At 42.1% G+C, this 23,363-nt stretch overlaps 1 protein-coding gene across 6 annotated transcripts in view; it reads left to right on the top strand.

Moving 5' to 3' along the window:
* Positions 1-606: 606 nt before the first annotated feature.
* The window catches only part of LOC552209 (neo-calmodulin), a 58,392-nt gene continuing 35,635 nt past the window's right edge, over positions 607-23,363 (top strand). The window contains exons 1-2 of one of the 6 annotated variants that reach the window (XM_016915828.2): positions 607-1,716; positions 15,738-15,764. In XM_016915828.2, the coding sequence (XP_016771317.1) occupies positions 1,678-1,716; positions 15,738-15,764 (66 nt within the window). In that variant the 5' untranslated portion in view covers positions 607-1,677. Of the gene's footprint in view, positions 1,717-15,737; positions 15,765-19,673; positions 19,759-23,363 lie in introns of those variants that run through there. The other 5 variants (XM_006558534.3, XM_016915829.2, XM_006558535.3 and 2 more) reach the window with 5 other exon arrangements.

Here is a 23,363-nt window from a genome sequence, read left to right as displayed (position 1 = left end):
TTTTCCGCCAATCTGTAAAAAATTATCCTCGTAAATTGCGACACGTGTTAATGTTTCCCGTTAATTGGAAAGAAAACACGGTTTCGAGATGTTCTTTTGTATCGTGTATACACACGCATACGTGCCTTTTGTTATTATTCTTTGAATTTTCTCGGAACAGATATCACGCGATATTTACGTTTCTTTCGAAAATCGCCCTCGGGCGATTAAATTCTCGCAACCAGAAATTCTAGGAAAATCGATGTCAACAAAATAAATTGGCTGGCAGAAACCTCAGTAGTTCGTCGACCGTCGTGCGTGTAACACAAGAAAGAACGTAAACAGAAGCGAGGTTTCTCACGGTAGAAATTGCGTCGAATATTGCGTCGCATATTATTTCGCTATCGTTCTTTCACGCGGGTGTCTCTTCATGTTCACGAAATCGAATCGAATCGAATCGTCCCTCGTCTCACCCGCGCAAGCATAAAACAAAAGGAAGAACAAAGGGAATCGAAGGACTACGCGTGTTCGTCCGAGGCGTCGTCATCGTCCCTCTCCCTTAGTCATCAGTTTACCAAGGCGACAAAAATGGCTCATAAATATTTAAAAACGGCGTTGAATATTAGTCGACTCATCTTTTTGAGCAACACGTTGGTCGAAGCGAAAGAATAATAATTCCAACGCAAGCGTTTCTGGAATATTCTCGAAACAGAGAGACACGCGGTTTTCCAAAGAAACGAATATCCTCGAGGAAGGAAAAAAAGGAAAACAAGAAACAGCCATACACGCGTAGTTTTTATTAAGAGACATACATATATATACAGACTCCTCTTAAGGGAGTAATGGAGAAAATCCTTGGACGACGAAGAAGATTGGAGGCGAGTGGAGTGGAAGACGTGGTGCATGCTCGATGGCCTTGGAATAGCTGTGACCTTGGCACTTGTGGTCTAGGCGTTCGTAGAGTAGGCGCGGCCCTGGGGTACGTCGCTATGGCGTCGCGACGAGCGTGCGCGAGAAAGCATCGAGGTGGTTTCCTCGCTCCACCTCGGCTGCACGGAGACCAGCTAGACGGGGCAGCCGGTCAGACGCTACTCAGCTCAGAGCCGCGTCAACGTCCTTCCGTGTGCAACCCTTTCTTTCGACGTCTGTTAAACCGACTACTCCTCGCTTCCTTCTCTTTTCCTTCCCAAAAAACGTATCTCTCTCTCTCCTCCTATCCCTCTCTCTCTCTCTCTCTATCTCGTCCTCTCAAAGAATTCTCTCTTTCTCGTGACGACAGGAAAGTAACGACAGTCTCTCTCTCTTTTTATCGAGCCCTGTTTCCTTTCGAAATCGGTGGAAGGAAGGTGGATCCGTGGTGCTGATCGTGCGCCCGCGCCCCTCCTCTCGCGTGCACGACGAGCGTGCGTAACACGGAACACGGAGCCGACGAAACATCGGCGGCACAAGGCACATCTGGCCTGACAACGCGCGACCACCTGTAGTTGTGGCCTCGAGCCACCCCTGACGGCTCTCTTAGGGCGGCGAGCCTCCTTCTTCCGTGTGCACCCTCCCCCACCCACGCCAGAGATCCTCGGCGTCCTCCACAGGGTCGGACGCGCATTGCCTGGACCTCGTCGCGTCGTCGGCGAGGAAGAGACCAGAGAGGGCCGGAAGCATCGTCCAGACGCGCGCTAGCCTGCCAGGATTACCACCAAAATGAAGACGTCGTCGTTCTCGCTACGCGTCATGCGACGGGTGAGTCGTTGTTTCATCATTTACGCCTTCTCTCTTTTTCTCGTTTTCTTGCCCATTCTTCATCCCTCGTCCGCGTTTCGTTGATTGGCGTGTCGTCGAGAACGCGTTTTCCAGAACGTTCGTTTCGATCGGGAAATTTATCGAGTCAGGATTGATTCAGGTTCTTGTTATCTTTTGCTAAAGATCTCGAATATATATATATATATATATATATATATATATATATATATATATATATATTATAGTGATTTAGGTGAAAAGATTCGGAGAAATATATTCGGTTTTCTTTTTTTCCTTTTTTTTCGTCTTATTCTGGTAGATATATATATGTATAGATATATATATTCGGTGTCTCTCGCGTATATATAACGTAGAATTACGAGGGACAAAACGTTCGTTTTATCCCGACTTGGCAACGCTTTTCAATTTCGAAACGGTTCGCTAAATTCCTATCAAGTTTGATCCCCGGTTTGGGGAGATATTATTTCTCGTTTTTATTATCTCCCGTCCACGGAGATATACAGTTTCCCGCGTGTTAATAAAACCGCGAAATACGTTACACGCGATATAACAAATAAACGAGAGGTTTTTTTGGAAAAATCGCGTCCGCGATAGAGATACGGTCGAATCCATCCGAGTTAAAACTGATTTATTCAAGCTTGTGCCGACGTACCCGTTGCATATTCCATTCGAATGCATTATTTAACCACGAATTCGCATCACCCACCGCCACGTTGGTGTCTACACAACACGAGGCGGTAGACACGAGAAGCAGGGGAGGGAGGAGGACCAGGAAGAACATCCGTCAAGCACCATCCCGGAAACCAAGGCGAATCGAACGCTACGTAGGGGGGGAAATTTCAAGGTGGAGAATTACTTATCCCCATTCAAGTCGTGGTTCACGGCTTACGTAATGGTACCTGGCGATCAATTATCCTTGAAAACCGTTCCCTTCCCTTGAGAGGTATTAACTTGTCGTCCCCCCTCGAAAGAAAAGAAAAGAAAAGAGAAAAAATCCTTCTTCCAAAGTCTCTTCCTTTAATTGGTGCATTTTTTTATTTACTTTCCTTTATTTACTTTATACGTTTAATCGAATCGAGATTATAATCGTCGAAATTTCTTTTTCGGGATATGAATTTCGAAAGGGGGCGAGATAAGGTTAATTGCATGCAACGAGGCTCCGCGAAATTGGATTTTGATCCGATAAAATGAAACGCGTGTTTTCTACGAGGAAGATATTTTTTTCTATTGGCGCATATTCGTTTTAAATCTCTCTCTCTCTCTCGCTTTTCCTAAAGAAACCGCGGCGCGACGAAGATTTAATTTAATTTAATTTATCGTTCTTCATCAATTCATTTTCCGCGAAATTGGTGGGATAATAAATTCGTGCTCGAACGAATTTGCACCTCGTCTCTTCTTCTGGCAACGAGTCGTTCGTTTCACTGGATTTAGATCATCCCCAGGAAGAAGAAACTTCGTTTCCGCGATAGACGATTAAATTGGAAAACGTGGTGGCGTAACACGAAGGAGTGGCGAATTTGACGCGCGACTCGTGATTGCTTAGTTTTGATAGAATGATATGGAAATGTCGAGAGAGAAAGAGAGTAATCGTATTACTGAAAAAAATTCGTCCATCGGTTATGATTTTTCGTTCAATTCTCGACAGAAAAATTTTAGATTTTAGATTAATTCTAGGAGCGTGATAAAATCTTTCCATTAGATTAGATTGATTAATTTTTTAGTTAATTATCCTGTATTCTCGAAATCGTGGTAATTCGATTCTACGTGGAAAAATATAGTCGAAAAAGAGAATAATATTTTTTTTTCGTTCGAAAGTTTAAAGAATTTTAAATATCGGCTAATTCTCGAATGAATTCATCGATTTTATTCCACTTTTTTATTTATCTATAGGGATATTATTTAATTAGAGAATTAGCCAATTTCACTTTTGTATCATCAAAGAAACTTTTAAACGCGATTCATTTCCAACGAAATTTTTAATATTATTCTTTCCCTCTTTTCGATTTTATTTCTATATATCTAGAATCGTTAATTGGCGTTTTTAATCTTGAAGATATTCTATGTATATGTGAGGGGATGCTCGAGAAAGTAGTTGGGATAATAGGATTTCAACTGGAGTACATCGAATAATATATAAAATTTAATATATCGTCTTTCGAATCGTAATTTCCATTAACAAGATGGCCCCGTTGAAATCCTTGTTGAAATCTCGATAAACTCGGGGCAAAAAGTGAGATCCTTTCGACGAAATGAAGAAAACTCGTTTCTAATCGATCCTTCTTTCTCCTTGAATCATCCAGGAATCGTAGAAATTACATTACTAAAATTACATCGAAAGGAATTAGATCACATCGAAATTTTGGATAGAAATTTCTTTCGTTCCCTCTTTCTCTCCCTCTTTCACTCTTTTATTTTTTCTTAGCTTAGCTTTTATAGGTTCTCGAAAGAGAAAAAGAGAGAGACAGAGAGGGGACATTATCTGGATATTTTGTAAGATAGACGGTTATTTTCACCTTTCACGCATGCGAAATACAAAGAGGGTACACGAACACGTATATAAAACTTCGTTTCATCGTTTTCAACCCCTTTGAACCGTGGCGGAATACAAAGAGGTATTTCGTGAGGCGTAATACAAACAATCCAAAATTCAAAGGTATCTCCCTCGCGGGCTATTTCCCTTTCCTTTCTTTTTTTTTTTTCTTTTTTTTCTTTCATTGGAATATTTAGAAGCCTATAAAACTCAGTTTCTACCCGCTTGGGTAGAAACTAACGCGAGGCGATTGTGCGAATTGTATCCCATGGAGAAATTAAATCGCTCGTGGGACACGCGATTTTTGAGAAAGTAAACCGGATCCTTGACTTTTATCGTTTGTCTCCTCTTTTTATCCCAATTATATAGAAGAATTTCCCTATCAAAGAGGAAATATCTCGGTTTCGTGACGTCATATGGGTAGTTGACGATATAGACGAGATTTTTCTAAAAAAATTAATAATTCTATCTACATCAGCGCATTTGACAAGAATTATTTGAACAGTACACTTACTGACAAGCATAAGTTTCTTTTCTTTTTTTATCTCTGCTCGTTCTTCATGGAAATTCAGAAAGAAATTAATCGTTTATGTTATTTTTTCTTTATTCCAAATTATTCGTCTCGAAGAATGAGAGAGCAAATTATAAATAAATTTTTGTAAATTTAATTCGTTCCTTAACAATTGTCAGTAAGTCTACATCTAATATTATTAGAGGTAGAACCGAGATATCTCTCGTGTAGGAAGAGAAATGTATATATTATTCCATTTTTCTCGGTGCAAAAAACTATTCGAATTTCGAATTTATACGATCGAAGAAGATAGACGTAGACGGACATCTGGAAAATCTCTCTGAAATTCTGTCTCGAAACTTTTCTCATTTTCCCTTCCTTCTGTATCTAAAACAGAGTACTCGTCGTACTTTTCCTCCTTCTTCCACCTTCCTTATTCCTCCCCTCGATATATCGATCCATCTCGATTTTTCTATATAACAGTCGATTCCTCCCCTTTCGTTTGATTCGATCCGAACAAGCTCCGTTCCCTCCTCTTCCTACCACGTTGTATATATGTATATATATATAAAACGATACGATCGTGCACACCTGATATAAATTAGTTTCGAGAGGAATATAACGTCGATGCTCACGAGTATCACTTTTGCCGCCTATACGATATCGTGACTTTATACCGCGAAACGAGGCCAGACACCTCGAGGACGTTTAATCGCGAGCGCCGAGCGGAAAATTAAGGCTCGATCATTGTCCATTTTCGCGAGGATAATGTAACGCGATTTCGTTTAATAACGATAAGATATTCTAAATGGATATAAAATAATTGTATTCTATCAAGGATAAGTCAATTTTCGAATTTTTCTATCGTGAAAAAAAAAAGAAAGGAATACCTTGAAAGAATACAATATCGAGAATCGTGTTCGATCGAAGGGAAATAGTTAGAATTTTTTTATTACACGTTCAAACTCCGAGTTTCAGTATAATTGAAAGCGCGATTATTATATATATATATTAAGGGAAGTGGTTAATTTTGAAAGTTTTTAAAAGCGGTGGAGGATAATTTAATTTCCTGTTTGACGAGTGACACGTTTGCTTCCCCTGTCAACTGTTCCACTCGGAGTTTTAACGGATAATATTGACCGGTTCAACGTCTCTGCGCAACATCGTGCAATTAAGTCGAAATTGAACGCGACTATTGATGCAGCTATGCTCGTGTATCTCTATCGGGATTATTTTTCTTTTTCCACCGTCCGACGGTGAAAAAGAAACGCTTCGAGTCGAAGATGTTGCGGTTCCATTTCAATCAATAAAACTGCTAAGTAAATTAGAGGGAAATTGGTGGATTCGTGTTTTACTTTATTTTTATTTTTCGATGTTGGAAAAAGTATCGAAAAATATATATATATTTCTCGTTTGAGAAGTTTTTTAAACTTTACACGAATTTTTCGAATTCTCTCTAAAAAAGATTTCCAGGAGGAAAATAATTTTTCTCCATCAACTCAACTCGAAGATTCTTCTCGAATACTTAGTTCTTATTAAGAAAATTTGGCCAAGATTCCCCAACTGTTTTTTCCCTCGAATAATTTTAACCTTTAATTTCCCCAATCATCTCAAATTATTTATTCGACTAATTATTCGAATTAAAAAGAGTTTCACGATTCGTATCTTAAAAAAGCATCGACGATTTCTTATGCTCTTCAATTCAAATAATTATATAGATAGATAGATTCGTTTTAAATATCGTTTAGACATATTGCGTTGGAAATGCGCGTGGTTGGGGCTCGATGAAAAAAGTTTTTTTATTTTAGCTCTCCCATAAAATGGATATTCATCCTCCTGCGGCAAGGTCGCCCCTTCCTTTCATCATCCCGAATTAAAAGTGAATACTTGCCTCGAAGGGAGGGAAACGTGATCACCATTCTCGAGTCTGTGATTCGAGAATGTTAACACAGGATGGGATCAAGCGTGGACAGTCAAGCTTGGAAATTCGCTTTCGGTCACGCAGCCGCGGATAATCGGATTGGCCACCGTGTCGATCTCGGTTCGTGAGGATCCTCCATGCACGATCGCGTCGACGATTCATCAGCTCTATGGAAATGTACTGCGGACGTGACGCTAAGGGAAACCGACACTGAAGAGGGGGAAAAATTCCCAAATTTCCTTTCCCCTCCCTCTTCCCCTCTTTTATTTTATCCGCGCGACGCTTCGCTGTGAGTGGAATAATCAAACGGGGTGGGCGAATTTCACCCACCATCGCCTTTTCCAAGAGTTAGAGTTAGAATTGGCGGCCATCTTTAAACGCGCATGTTTGACGACCGAGGACGAGGGTGGATATAAAAGGCTCGTTATATCCTCCGTCGAAATCGCCCTCTTCGCGTTTTTCTTCTTCTTCTTTTTCTTCCTTTTTAGAGGGAGGGATAACTCTTGGCGAATTTTTTTTCGAGAAGCTTTCGAACTCGTCCTTGCAAGACACGTGTAAGACCTCGAGATATATAACGCGGCGCCTCTCTTTAGAATTATTCAATATTAGGCGTACGCGTACAAAATTCTAAATTTATTGTTAGTTTAAATGGATCGCCTTAATTGATGGGTTTGCTGATTGAAAAAATTAATTGATTAATTAGAAACGAATAAAGTTACGAATAAATAATTTGATTAAAACGCTCGAATTTACTCGTAATTAAAATCGATCCTTTTGCTTGGTAACAAGAAGCACGGTCTAATTAACCGCAATTATTCGAGCAATAATAAATTAATCGAGTAACTTTATTCCCAAAATTTGAAACCCAGTCTCGTTTCGTCGATCCTGAACACGCGCGGCGAGAAAATAGCGGTACCTTTCTGAGGCTGAATGACGCCACGAGCGCGTGAATATCGTTCCAAAGAGGACGTGTATGTGCATATACAGCTCTTGGACCTTATCTTTGTCAAGTAATACCCCCTTTGAAGATCGAAGCGAGGATCTTGCACTAATATCGAGGATCGAGGGGAACTTATTCCGCGAGATTCCTTTCACGATCGACTTTGCTGGGAATCTTCTCGCTATATGAAACTCGAGTACACAGAAGAAAATACATCACCTCTGTGTAAAACGAGTTTCTAACGTTTGCCAATCGGATCTCTCTCGTGGTTTTTTTCATTTTCGAGTTCCATCCTTTTCAAAATAGTCAGAAGAAACGAATCTTTATCCTTTTTTTTCCATCGAAGGAATATTTGTCGCAATAAGAAACGAGGGATGGGCGTTAAGAAACGTATCGTTGGCCTCGTGGTGGAAAGGTCAGAGGGCGGAGCGGTAATTGATCCTTTTGGAAACGGCGAGGACACGTAGAGTTTCCGGTTTACCGTGTGTTTCGCGCGGCTCGACGAGCCTTGAGAGAATCGGAATGGGCGTCGTCAGGATCGATTTTTTTTTATTTCGCGAGAAAGATTGTTACGTATAATATTTTTCTCTTCGTTTCGTTCCTCCGATGGATAATAAATTCGATTAAAATTCAGTTAAACGTGGCTTGGACCGATCGCTGTTTCCATGCATCTCGAGGGAGATGCATCTCCTTTTAAATCCTACGTCCTCTTCCGCGTAATTCGCCTCGATAATAGGATTTTCTCGTTAGAGTAAACGTTTCCACTCTTCCACCTTTCTTTCTCTTTTCGTACGATTCCTCCTCCTCCTCCTCCTCTTCTCGACACGCGTGTCTTCTTTCGAATGTCAACGCGATAATGGTTATCGTTGTTCTTCCAATTGATCGAGGCCACGACGTCTCTTTCTCTCTCAAATTGTCTCGAAAATACCCGTCCTAGACGATCGTTATCGCGACGATTGTATTGTAAACGATAAAAATCGGCGCGATAACGCGATTAAATGGATTAAACGGACGATAATGGCGCAATAAACGCGGCACCTTTTAAAAAACAAAATATTTCTTCGATGATTCCCTCTTCGGATCGATCTTTCATCGTTATCCTTGGCGGCGATAGTGGATCGTAAATCTTTGCACTTTGGTAGAGATCGCGTGTTTTGTCACTTGAATGGACGTTTCTTCGAGAATCGTTTCTTCTTACCCGACTCGTTTCGATTCGTACGTATTATTTGCCTCTCCTCCTTGGAGACCGGAATCCAATTCTTGGCGAAATCCTTTCTTCCGACTTGCGGAGTTCAATCCAAGTAAAGGAGATCGAGGGAATGTCGAATTTCTTTTACCGCGCTACGTCTTTTAACTCTTTCTCCCGTCGACGAGAAGAACAATATCGCCACCAACAAAGGGATTATCCGAATTCCGCGATATTTTCCAATTGGAACTTGGTTTCGCGTAATAAAATAAGCGTGTGGAATTTATAAATAATCTGTATATCCTCGTCGTTGTGTGTTACTTTCCTTTTTTACAAATTCTTATATGCCTTCTCCAGTTTCGTTCTATATATAAATAGAATTTGAACTTTCGAAACGCGACGAGGATGTAAAGATTTAAAATTTCGATAAAAGAAATGCAATGCGTGTACGAAAAGGGAAGGAAAATTGCAAGCGCGCAAGATATAATAATATGTAAATCGAGAGGTATCTTTATAGAATCTGTATCTAAGGCATCGTGGAACTCTGGTAGCGAAAGGGTTAATCCACGAGGATCGTAACCTTTCTCTCTTTTTTCTCTCTACCGAGGAGGAAATAAGAGAAATTATCGTTTGCTTTTATCGAAGCGAAATCGGAGGGAAGGAAAAGTAATCGCGGTGCAAAAGCGTTCGAATTCAATCCTCGGGATCGAATTGTTCCCGGAGCCCGTGCGCCAAAAGGGAAGGGGATCGTGGAAAGAAATGGCGAGATCAGGAATTTATTTCGATCGATCGCGTCTCTTTAATTGACGTATTACGGCTTGTATGATCGGCTCCCTTCCCACGCGTTCCCGTTGTGTCGTTGATTAAACGGAATCACGCGTAAATGGACAATATATATATATATCTGGATGCACAGAGATCTTCGTAGATTTTGCGTGAAATTCAATAGATCAATAGCAATACGTAGATTATAATGAGAAGGGAATAGATTAAGTTTTTAATTTTAGATTCGTTGTCCTTATTTTTTTTTAAAAATGGAAAATGATTTTGTGGGAATTTTCATTCAAAATTGGATTTCGGATCCGTGATTTCTTTCTTTCTTTTTTTTTTATCGTATATTTTGACAAGGAAAAGCAAGAATTCAACGACTACATTTTTATGGGCGTATCGCGTCCTTGCATTTGCATTAGCTTGATTAAAGTAATAATAGTGGAATTGTGGTATAATTTCGCTCGAATTAATAACAAATAATCGTTCCATATATATATATGTAGTCGTTCTTTTCTTTTCCTTTTTTCGAAATCGAATTGATCGTTGAAAATTTCGAAATGGAATATCTTGGAGACTGTATCGAGAAAAGAAAGGGCTCGATATCGAAGATATACACGGTTGTATCCGGATCGATAGACGCCTTTACCGGACATAGATAGATAAAGAAAGAAGAAACCCTTAAAGGTTTCTCCTTCTTCCTCAAAAGCGCCTCTCGCTTTAAAATTGACTGTTTATTAAGTTCCAACTATACTAACGAAATCCCCGTTGAATTATTCACATTGTCCGATAAAGGAATATGCATACGTATATATATATATATTCCTTTTGAAATGCCGCTCGATATCCTCCTCCTCGACCGGATATCAATTTTTCCAACCATCCGGCTTAATTTCCGCCTTTCCTTTTCGCAAAATTCCGAAAGACTGAAACACGCGGGATCTGTCAGAAATCGCATCGCAACAGGCTCGAATTCTCGCCACCTGTTTCAATACATTTCGCGCTTACTGTTCGAGGCGAAATTTGCATGCAACGTGAAAAAGCGTGCACGGGTTCCGGGATTGATTCGAGGTTAATTATTCATGGGATAGAGAAAAGAAATTGCGCGAATTTTAAAAACAGAGAGAGAGAGAAAAGGGAGAAGAATTAATTACACATTTTTTTTTATCGAAAGACAAAGTCCACGATACGAGTTTCCATTCTATCGAAGGCTATACAATCGAACTCGAAGGAACGACTAGGCTCGCGTGGCTGGTAACAGTTTACCATCCCAAGGTTCTCCTCCACCTTTCTCTCTTTCAATCTTCGTCCACGTTTTAATTACACGTATTCGTAATACCCTAGTTTCTCAAATAAATATTCTCGAGAAATATAATCATACAGTAGAGATTTTTGGTTGGTTCTTTTTTTAAATAAAAACGTGTAGTAACAACAACGTTGCGTTACGCAACGGATTTCCAAGCGGGATTGCGATTATATACGATGATCGATAACACTATGAAGCGGTGAGAGGGGAGTCTCCCAAGGTCTCGTCTCTCCCTTTAATTAAACTCGTGATTAACCTTCGTCACTTTTGCATCGGGGAATGCTGGGAATGGGGGCGGAACTTTGAGGCCGTGTTATTCGCGCATACTTGGCATACGTGCAATCAATCCGCGGTTAGGAAGAGCGCGAGAAGAGCAGGGCGGTGTAGGCGTTGCTCGGCCTAAAGTGCAATCCACCTGTTGCTAGGCCTACATCGCGCGATCTTTCGCATTTTCCCACCGCCTCGCCCTATTAACGCCTTCCTTGCCGTTCCTCCTCCGAATAAAACGTGCGCCGCGCTTTTTACTTCATCGAATCAGTCGCATTATACGGAAACCACTTCGAATTCTTCTCGATGGATTAATTCTCGTGGTGTCATTAACGCAGGCGATTCATTTGGGATAAAAGTGTGAGCGAATTTTTCTTTCTTCCTTTTAAATGATATACGTTGTATCTCGTGAAATGAAGGGAACGATTGATTGATCAAATATCGTGTCGATCAAAATTTATCGTTTCTCGTTGAAAGTGTAGGCGATATTAAATTTTCACTTTCTTTTTTTCATATTCCAAGAAGAAACTAAGTTTCTTGTGCCAGTTTCAACCACTCAGTTGCGAATTCATAGACCCGGTAGAATGTCCATCTTCTCTTTGAGCGCCTCGTTTGAAGAAGTTGAATAAACGTGATATTCAAGCATAGCCCGCGGGCATCCTTGCCACCTTGTGCTACTTTAGGAAAGGATACAAGAGGCTGGAGGGAGATTAGGTTTCTTTTTAATCGTTTATCATCGTATCCTCGAGTTGACGACTCTTCGTATCTGTCGCGAGCAAAAACAAACAACAGAGTCGTGGATAGAATTCGAAGAAACGCGCGACAATCGTACACTTAATCCTTGTGTATTCGTTTTTTCGAAAAGAGACTCGATTTCTTCATCGTACGAAAGCGATAAAAACGAAGACGGATAATTGGAAGTAATTCGAAAAAAAGAAAGAGAGAAGAGAGAGAGAGAGAATGGAAGAGGATCGAGAAGAAGGATTCGAATTTTTCCTTCCTTCTAATTTCCTTCTAAGTTAACTCTCTCTGTTTCTTTTTAAGGGGGACGATCAAAGCACGAAACACGAACTTTGTCCTCTTATCCATCTCTTCGTTCCAAGTTGGAAAGCTGTCTGGGCAAAAGCTACACGCGGCTTAATCCACTTCCTCCCCCCTTCGTATTTGTAATGAAGTTTCATCGAGTTATCAAGCCACCATGGCAAGAAATCCACGGGCGCGGAACGGTTGCCAGGGGAAACGGGTAGCACGTGTCGTCTACGTGATCGTGTTCGATTATAAGAAATTTCTTCTTAGCCGCACACGCGTAGGCGTGTTTCTCCCCCCTGAAGAAAGTAAAAAAACTTTGTTACTTTCGCCCATTTTTATCATCCCTGTAATAAACTGTCGAAATTCTTCTCTCTCGAAAAGTTTTCTTTCCACGGATTAATAGAGAAAGGAACGTTTATCGATTCGAACGAATTGAAATAACGATTAAGGAAGAATTTAAAAAAGAAAAAAAAGAATTGGACGACGATAGTTTCATAACTGAATCATCCCAGTTCCCTGGGATCCCAATTGGATTAAATAAGGAACAATCTGTTACGAAATGATGTCGAGCATCGTGATGTTTCAAGGTGGCGAAGGATTAGCGCGTTACGCAACAAGAGATATGTCGATATCGCTGCGCCCAATGATGAGTCGCAAAGGTATCAGGTGGGAATCCCGATTTTAACAAGTGGCGACCTTTGATTCGATTCTTGGGAAATTAGGGTCAATAACGTTATGAGAGGCGATGCGATAACGAGAGAGGGAGAGGGAGAGGGTGGAAGGACAAGAACGATATTAACGGCGGACCTCTCTCGGCCCGTTTATCGAGTAGAAGCTAGATAAATATCTAACCGTGCAAGGTGTTATGCGTTCCAGTTGACACTGACAAAGTACCTGCTCCACTTTGTGCCGAGGGAGGGAGCTTAAGGGCGTCGTTGCGCGCAGAGACGTGGGAGGGGATGTTATAAAAAATCGAGAGCTAGGAAAAATTAAGGTGATTCTTACCGATAATTGGATACCAAAAATTCGATTCGATTTTATTTTACAGAAGGGGAAGAGGCGAAAGGATGGGGGCGGGCTGGGTGGATAAATAATTGCTGTCACGTGCCTCGATGAAAGTTGCCGGGATTTTCGATGTACGACCTTTCACGAGCCGGTCACGAAAAGCAATCTAGCCGGAATAAACCTACCTTCCCTCTTTTCCTTTCCGCCGACAGAAGAAGAAAGGTTCGAAGCACCCGCGAATCTACTCGCGAAGAGATAGGGAAAGGTTTAAAGAGGAGGCTCTCTCTGAAAATTTTCCCAAATTCTTCTTTTCTCTCTCCCTTTTTTTTAATTTCGCTCGAGGAACGGTATCGCATTTCATCGAGGACAATTAAAAGGTGGAAACTCCACCTCGGTCGTACAAATTGCATTGGCATTGTACTTGTATCGATCCTTGACGGGAAATTGAAACCTTGTCGGTTAAATTATCCTCTCCTTCTCCGGGAACAGGAAACTCTGTAATTCTGTATCGGTTTTGCGCCCGAGTACTTTATAATGGATGCCGGCTACACGGTTGACTTTATCACTTGCCACGCGTAATTGGCGAACCGCGCGGATCATTTACACTCCTTTATTGATAATCTTGGAACACGTCTCTCCTTGTCAACCCTTCCATCGATCGCCGTTTCCATCCAAAATCCATCAATGTCCAAATCGATACATATATATGTATAAGAAATTTTCCTTTCTTCTTCTTTCTTTTTTACAAAGTGAATACACGTGCGTAGGACAGGGACAGGATGCTTCTCGATGGGAAAAGGGGGACGGAAATTTTGTCTAAGGAGGTTTCCAAAGCCTGGAAAGATAGAGAGAGAGAAGTGGAACTCGCACGCGACCCCTGACCTTACCTGCCCTACATAAATGACCCAGATACCCCATGACTTGGTTCTTGCAATTTCTACTGGACAATAGTGTGATCCAATAACCAACGCCATACACAAGAATCGGCCGATTTTTTAACGATACATACATACGATTCCAACGAAAGAATCTCCTGTAAACTCTAAAGTTTTAGAAGAAACAGCTGAAAAAGAAAATTCAAAAGAGATGAAATTTCGATGCGTTTACCCTTTCCTCGATCTCCTAATTATCTCGAGTAAAAAATAAAGGAGGAAGGTGTAATTTTAAAGACGATAAATTTGAAATGATTCCTATGGCGGTCGTTGTTGGATCTCCTTCTCGTCTTCCGGGTATAAGAGAGGAGGAGGAGGAGGAGGAATAAAGAGCGGAGAATAAGGACGATTGTTTCGGTTATTCTTTCAATTCTCTCTCTCTCTCCTCCCCCGCCCTATTGACCCGTTGAACGAGATTTCGTGCCCCGCCGGGAGGCGACACGCGGAAATTTCATGGTCGCGCGTGGGTTCCGTGTATCTTTGCCTCCGGTTTTCCATTGAAACAGCATTCCCCCGGTTTCCATGGTGATTCCCGGATATGAAGCGGCTCGTAAAATCAATGGAACGAAGTCAAGCCAACCGGTAGTTGGACGGAAGTGATTACGGTATCGGGATGGGGTTCAACGAAATCTGTTGGAATTTCTCTTTCTCTCTCTCTCTTTTCTTCTCTTTCTCTCCTGGAAGAATAGGGAGACGATGTGCGATTCCAAAAAGTTTCTGTCTCGAGAGGGGGAGGAAACAGGGTCACTTTTCCTGTACCAACGTTTCTTTCTTTTTTTCTTTCTTTTATAGGTTTCACCCCCTCGAAGAGACAAGAGCAAAAGCGTTTAGTTTTAATCTCGGCGATCGTTGGGCAGGGAGGGAGGGGGAACGGTTTGAAAGTAAATTGGCTTTCCTGTTGATCGCTGCATTCATTGGTAATCGGCACGCGAACTCGAATAATGACGAGGGTGGGGGTGGATAATCCGGATCCGGGTTAGGGTTAATAGGAAGATCATGGAAGCAGACTTTTTTTTCCTCCCCTTATCGAACCAATTTTCTTTTTTTCGACGAATTCGTTACGCTCTTAAAAATTGCATCGTGAAATGAAATGATTTTTACATTTTTCCCAAAAATCGGTCAATTGATCATTTCTTGTTAGAAAAACGGACATCAACTGCAAACAACTCAATCCCTCTCCTCCCCTTCCTCTAAATGAAGCAGAGGAACTTCTCGCTGTTCACCTGTTCAAGGGCCAAGGTTTTATCCAATTACTCGGGATAAAAGGGAGAGGTGTGTCTCTCTCTCGAGAAAGAGGGATATAACGGGGAAAGAGAGAGAAGGAAGCGACATTTCCGGGACGGAAATTTTTCGAGGAAGATTTTTCTCTCGAATAACAAGTTGGAGAACAACAAGTTGAGAAAGTTGAGGAGGGGGGTGTGGGTCGTTGGATGGGGAAAAAAAATTCCTCCTCCCCTGTTTCTCTGTTCATGCACACAGACACGCGCGCGCGCACACACATAGGCACACACGCGCGCACATTCATACCTACGTTCCCTCCTACGAATCTCTGTCTCTTTACCTGTCTGTATAACGTTCTTTCTTTGTGTTTTTTCTATTGCACAGGCGCATCGCGGGCCGGCTGTCGTGCAGGTACAATATTCCACGCAAAAATTTCCAATTTCTTCATCACTGCACAAAGACACCTTAGGCGTCTCTCCTAGTTTTCTTAGTTTTCTCATCTTCAGCTAGAATGCGATCCCCTCCTCTGGAGAAGGGGAGGAGGGGATCAGTAGCGATTTAGTGAACGTAGGTTTCTCGCTCGATTCGTTCGATCATGTTTAGATGGCGAAAGCTAGTTAGTAGATTAGCGAAACGAAGCTTCTTAGATATTGTTATATCACGATACACATCCCGTGATCGCGATACATCACTATCGTGCCGAGAACTGTGTATTCACCGATAGATTCGCTTTGATACGAACACACTTGTAATAGTTGCGATAGTTCATGTGAAACACTGAATGCGTAATGTATTGCGTTTGTATTGCGAGAATTTGTTGTTTCGAAACTCGCGATCGAGAGAAAAACGAGATACCCAGATCCAGATTTTTATTTACGAAATCTGGTTATTATCAATTAGATTACGCGATTAGATTTTCGAAATTTTCGTTTCTCGTTTTGTTCAGCATGAAGAAAAAAAAAAAAAAAAAGGAAAAAAGAAAGAGAACGCGATGATGCATGATTTTTCGATTGGACCGCATGTTTCGTTTTTTTTTTGTGTGTGTTCGTGATTTTATTATATCGCGGTATTCAGCATCACGGGACGCCACTTTAGTGCGATGCAACAATAACGAAATTTCCTTGGGAGGAAAGCGCAATATTTTAATATAGAACCATTCTCTTTTGTAGGTAAGTGATTCTCTCTGCTCGGTGAGCCGGTTGTCCGATCGGTAAGTCAGCTTTTCTCATCTCGAAAGCTTTATTAAAGCAGTTGACGTGGAAGCTCGATGCACTCACGGTCGGTAAAACAGGGGCCAGCGAAAAAGCTCACCGTCCAACGGTGGTAACCGACATTGCTCGATCTGTACTACTTGCGCCGTATTTATCGATCGAACCCCTTAGCTTCCTAGCCACGATTGCGAACGATGCACCAACGTTATTATTATTATCGGCCAATCCAAGTCAAGTACTTGGGTAGGCCACTTACTCGTGCCGTCGATAAATTATATCACGAGCAAAATTTAACGAGAAGAAAATTGAACGATCGATCAATAATTAAACCATGAATCGGATCGAAGCAAATTTCTAGAAAAGGGACATTCAATCGCGTTTCTCTGTACTTGCTTCGTGTACTCGATCGTGTTTCAATCGAACGATACCCCCGGATTCGTGGAAACTCGTCGTGGATAATTTAACGATTTCAACGAACGCGGCCATCGACAGGCACGTATGCAACAAATAACTGGCAGGCTGTCGACACGACGAGTCGCAGATATTTTATTACGTATCGATTCCTGGAGAAGTCGATACCAAGCTCACGGTGCTTTCAAAACAATTGGAACCGTTTAAGCCGTTTAACCATGAGATCCAAAGAAAAACGGGCGCTCGAAAAACGCGACCATCTGTCTGACCATCGCAGCCCCGATATCACTGGTCGTCGTGGCCGTTCCACGCTCGGCCAATAAAATATTCATTCGAACGTACAGGAAAAAGCCAAGGTCACGATTCCTCCCCCGATTCAACAGATATACACGCACGCGATTCGCTATGCTAAAAAAAACGGAAAAAAAGAGGGATGAAAACGTACTCTATGTGTGTCTCCAAAGATGACCTCTTCTCTCTCTTCCCGATCTCTTGAAAATATTTTTTGATAAACGTCACGCGCTAAGATAGAATGGTGGAAAGTAGACCTTTTATAAATCAACGAGGGATCCTCCTCCCTTATCGCGAGCTCCGCACTCAACCAGAAAGAGAAGCATTCCGAGAAGCGCGTCCACGTTATATTCCAGTCGCTGGCATCGGTATTATTGGAAAGCTGCGCGTTCAACATGCACAGAATTTCGAAGGGTGTCGCGCTCGAAAACCGGTCAATTAGAATTCGCGAGGAATCTTTGCCCAGCGCCGCTCTCGTCGATCTCGTGTCGAATATTCCTAAATCTTGGAAGAGGATACATCTATTACTCGTATCTGAAGAGATAGCAAGGAGGAGAGCTCGTTTGTATTGGAAAACGGGGTTAGATATATTAACTTTTTCATCGCATAAATCGTGAATCTAAACGGAATAAAACTCGAAGATATTTTATTCTTCGAAATCTGCACCATCGATTGATTCTATAGCGTGAAAATAATATTTTAAGGGATAGGAGAAATCGATTACCATTCACTTCTCATGCAGAGGATGTGCATTGATAAAATTCGAAGGAAAGATCGGCAGAGAGATGGATTTTTAGAAAATTGTTTCGAGCATCCTTTTTTCAATTCGTAAAAAAATATATCGTTGAACGAACTGAAACTATTTCAAAAATGGAAGAATGTTTTCGCGATTTTCAAGAACATATTTCAATTATATTTCCTCGTTTTTAATATCTAGAAACGACTATTTATTTCCCGTTAATGTCAAGTTCGTGTAAACTCGCTTCAGGATTCACGAAGCGCGAAAACACTTTGGTCAGATTATCTTGAAGAGAACGTTCTCCGAGCTATCCGCTTTACTTTTCTTGAATCAAGGTCGGAGAAGAAGCTGCGCAAGGAGCTGAGAGAAAGAGAAAAGAAACTTGGTCGGCCTTCCCATACAATTTTCCAAACATGTGGATTCGTTCCTTCTTTTCTTTTTCTCGAAAGGAAGGATTAAACGATTTATTAATCTTAATTCGTTTTATGACGTTTGTCGATGGACTCGTTGTTGTTTATTCACATTACAAAGGATCGCGTCGAGATGTTGCAACGCGAAAGAACTATCAAAGTAAAAAAAAAAAAAGAAATCTCTATTTATATACGAGAACAGAAAGGAGGAACAATGAAACGGTGTTGCAACGTTTCCAATCCGACTCGATAAATGAATTCCATTTGTTTGTTCCATCCCGCGAAAAGGGAAATGAAGAGATATTCCGTTAGGGGATAATGGCATTGAAGAGGTTTGCGCCTGTTTTCGAGGCCGTTTCTGTAATACACGTCAGTCGGACGGACGCCCCTGTCAATAGATTTCCGAAAGGAAGTTTCACAAAAGTTTCACCAAGCTTCTGGAAAGACAATACCAACAATCCCGTGACAGCCGATACACGGTACTATCCGGCCAGCGTACACTTCTTTTCAAAACCTTTGTGAACGAGTCCTCCCCGATCGACGAATGGAAGAAAGAGATCGAGTCTCGATCGTGGGGGAAAAGGAAAGATCGTTTTCAAGAATCCCTCTCTAAATTTCAAGTCGTCGTAAATTCCTGCAACGTTCCTCGTTGGAAGATTTAACCGGTCGTTGATGAATCGCGGTAATTAAACTCAGCGGAGAGATTAGAAACGTTATAAAAGCCATCACTCGGTGCGATTCAGAACAATCTAATTTCTCGTTCGTGGAATTAATCCAAGGAGCTCCAAGTGACTCTTTCGAAATTTTCGTTGCTTTTTATCATTAAGAATTATCCAAACTTCTCTCTCTCTCCATTAAATTTCTAATTCGTCTCTCGAGAGTCTGATACTCCAGAAGAAATGATATCGCGAGGACGAAACGCGAGGGCCGTATCGATTAACAAGGACTACGTTTCTCTTGCAAACTCGGATCCAGATTCGAGGGAAGATGGATGTTGACGCATCGGCGGATGCACGACACACGCGGGGATGATTTGGGCGCGAGCCGAAAACGTAGAGGTGAGAGAGAGAGAGGAGAGGCATTCACCCTGAGGATGGCGCACGTAAACGTTGGAAAGATGCACACGTTGGAGCGCATTGGTCGCTGGTTCGTTCGACCAGCACGGATGATGCTCTCTCGGGGGTCGGGACAAGCTCCGGAGAAAAGCTCTCTCTGATCGTGGCGGTCGTGCGGGGTTTGGAGCTTGCGCACTCCCCTCGAGATCGTGGACTCGGTGCGCGGGGGGCGCGTGGCGGCACCGGGGGTGTCAGTCAGTCACGGCCCATCTGCCCACCATCGAGCACGTAAGTCGAGCAAGTGCATTTACTCTTCCACTGCCTTCTTCCTCGCTGCACCCTTTTTTTTCCTTCTTCCTTCTTCTTTCCTCTTCCCTTTGCTGTCCATTTTTATTCTCCTCCTTTCGAACTTCTTCTAATTCTCCTTCTCTTCTTCCTCTTCGTTTCGAAGAATCTTAGAGGAATTCATTCGAGTCTGAGGATAGTTGAGTTTGTTAGTTGGTCAGTTAATCGGTCGTTTGTTGTTCAGTCGGTTTGTTGGACGTGGAAGGGAGGAGGAGGGAATGATCCAGCCGGCGGGTGATTATGGCAAAAATGGCGGGTCGACCATAGTCGGACGATTGACGGACGTCGTGGCAATCCTCCCGAGGATCCGGCTCGCTTTTTAACGCAAGTGCTCTTTTGCGCCGTTCAAGCGGCCTCCGTAAGTGGAACCGTTTCTCCCTTTTTTCGTCGGGACGAATCGAGTCGAGACGCGGAGCGAGCTGCTGCTCTCCTCTCCCTCCTTCTCCAGTGCGCCAGTGAATGGATTTCGCACGCTCCTCTCCTCTTCCTCTCCTCGGAGGAAGAGGAATCTCGCGTATATATACTTTTTTCCTCGTTTTTTACTCGACACTCGTTCTCCTCCGTTATTTTCTCGCGCGAGTACCGCGTGGATCTCTCTCGTTGACTCGTACCACTTGCTCCTTTCTTCTCTCTTCTTAGATTAAAATTCCTCTTCTGGAATTTTCAGAGATACCTTTTCGTTCTTTACCGATTCTTCGGTACAGAAAGATCCTCTTGCTTCAGATTCATCTTTCGCGACGAATCCCTGACGATTGATCGAGAATCGAGAGGAGGGGCCTCGATCTCCTAATCCTCTCGCTCTTTCGTAACCCTTTTCCCGGGTGAATCGAATCCGGAGACGACGTCGAATCACGTAAGCGTGTCGGGAGAAAGTGGAGGCATCAAAAATTTCACGCTGATCGATGATTTCCCCTGTGTGAGCGTGACACGTGATACACGCGTGACACACGTCCCGTGTATGTTTCCAGGGGCGGGGAAAAATTAGCACGTTGGGAGGAGCCGCGCCTCGATCGCGGGATAGATTCCTCTTCGGATTATCCACGCTCGATAATCGATAATAATTTCATTCGATTAATCATTCGATCACGAAAGGTAAAACTGTATGAAAACGATTTTTCTCTCGTTCGTTTCAAAGTTTCTTTAGTTGAGATTCAATCGAGATTCTTAATTCTTCTTCCACGAGAGATATAAGGGATTCTCTCGATATTTAATCAGTTTCAAAGGGAAGTTTTTCTCTTTAATCGAACTCTTTTTGTTTTTTTATTTCGAATGTTTTCGAAAATCGAAATTCCAAGCTGCTACCTGTCTCGTTTCGCGGAATAATAGTCCCCCTCCCTCTCCCCCTCTCGACTATTCAGCCTGTCTGCCGCTTAAACATTCCGCGCGTTCACCATTTTACGGCGGCCAGGCAATCGAGTCAATCACACGCGTACAAAGGGTTGAACGAGCGCTTTTCCCTTTATTAATGCCGGTTTGTGCTTGTTGCCAGTCTTGTTGTCAAAGTAGTAGTTTTCGAGGATGGAAAAGTGGAGATGGAAGGGAAGAAAAGGAGAGGAAAAAGTCCATTTAACACGGTATAGTGGGTTTGAATAGGGTTTGAATTCCGCGACAGGTGCGACGATACGAACACGATGAAAGGATCGTTGTATCTCGATTTTCCAAACAAATGAATCGAGAGTGAAGAATCTCGTTATTTTCGTGTTCTTTTTTTCTTCTTCATAAATTCGTTTCCTCGAGCAAGCGGATTTCGTAACATTGTTATAGTTTAGATGTCGAATCGATTATATAATTTTTTCCTTCACGCATAATCGTGAAAATCTATTCTGGATTTCTCGGATCAAACCTGTTGCCCGAGCACCGGTCAAATAGCTGCAATTAATATCGGTATTGCGTGTCGAACGTTGTCGAGTCACGCGCCCCCGCGATAATCTTGCACAATTTGCCAATTAGGCCCTCGTTTCTAAATTGCCGCCTTCGTCGAGATTACGATTTCTGAATAAACGCGAGGCTTGTGTGTACGTGAAATGCATTCGTTGATCGAGAACGTTAACGTTGCGGCGGTGAAAGAGTTTTTTAATCCGCTTCGCGATCTTTCTGATACTTCGTCGTGCCATTTAGTTTGCGTGGATGAAAGAGAAAGATTAAGGAAGAGGGACGGGCCACATCTCTCATATCTTTTTCCTTTTTTATCCTTAACACCAAGCTGTCGGATAATAAATAATCGATTAGATATATATTTCCATTCGAATCGATCTTATTATATCGCGATCCTTATATTTTAATGTTAGTTCGTTTCTCGAAATTCTTTAATCCTCCCTCCTCGCGGATTGTAAATAACACTATTTGAATATCGTATTGGTTTAGTGAAGTTTAGTGAAAAAAACTATATGTATATCTCGTGATTGTAAAGCGGTTGATTATTCATCTTTTCAATCGAAGAGAGAAAAAAAGAGAGGCGGGTAATATATCAGCGAAATAGACGACGTTCATTGATCATGTCTCGGGATGGTCAACCCTCCCTTGCAAAATGTACTGTCGAGCCAGACGCGAATTGATAATCGCGTGAGACGAAGGATTAATTTCTTTCTTTCTTTCTCCCTCCCGAAAGTCTAGCCGTCTACGCCGTCTTCCCTCCCCCTCATTTCATAAACTGGCTCACCTCGTTATTAATTCAGCGTCAATTGGAATCATGCACGAAAGGGGTAAATTTCGAGAGAGGTCGTTGCATCCTGGATGACTGTCCATTTATCGGTCAAGAGAAAATCCTCGAGAGACTTGAAACAGTGTACACTCGTACGCACCGTGAAATATCGCGTTTTCTTTCCGGATATTTATGTAAATACTTCGTTTAAACGAAACTTTGATGGATTATATATATTCGCCGTAATAAAATAATCGAAGAGATAAATATTTCCCTCCCTATCGAAGATGATACTCCACCTGGACGATTTCACAGAAAAATATCTTGATTTCGCAGGAAGATCTCTGCTAGGATATCTAGTAAACGTGAAAAAAAGATTCGATAATTTTTATAATTCATATCTAAGTAAGGATAAGGGGTTGAAGAAAAGTCGCCATCCCCCGAAGATATCGTTGCTTTCCCTCCACGCGATTCGATGAAGGAGATACTGTTCTTTCGAGGACGATTCAAGGAAGCTGAGGATTCGAGAGGATACTTTTTTCCACGGAGGTGGAAAAATAGAGGAGGTAGAAACGAAAAAGGAACGACCTCGTCGACGATCCCCCTCTCCTATGGAAATAGATTATTCGGAATAGGTTTAAATAGGCTTGATTTATTCGAATGGGAAGAGCGACAATCGTGCTTCCCCGCTATGCATCTCGCCCTCCCTCCTCTCACTCCTTTCCTTTCCATTCCATTCGTCTTCTCCCCCGTTTCTTCCGTGTCCGTGATCTCCACGGGTCACGCGAATTCTCGGCCTAATTCGATTCGATTCGAGTCGAAACTTACGATAGATAGAGGGTGATTTACGGAATTCAGACTCGAGAATAACGAGAGACAGATATTACGTAAATTTATTGAATCGTTG

This window comes from Apis mellifera, linkage group LG13, assembly GCF_003254395.2.
Source record: "Apis mellifera strain DH4 linkage group LG13, Amel_HAv3.1, whole genome shotgun sequence".
NCBI classification, from domain to species: Eukaryota; Metazoa; Arthropoda; class Insecta; order Hymenoptera; family Apidae; genus Apis; species Apis mellifera.
This window is presented reverse-complemented; position numbering and strand designations above follow the sequence as displayed.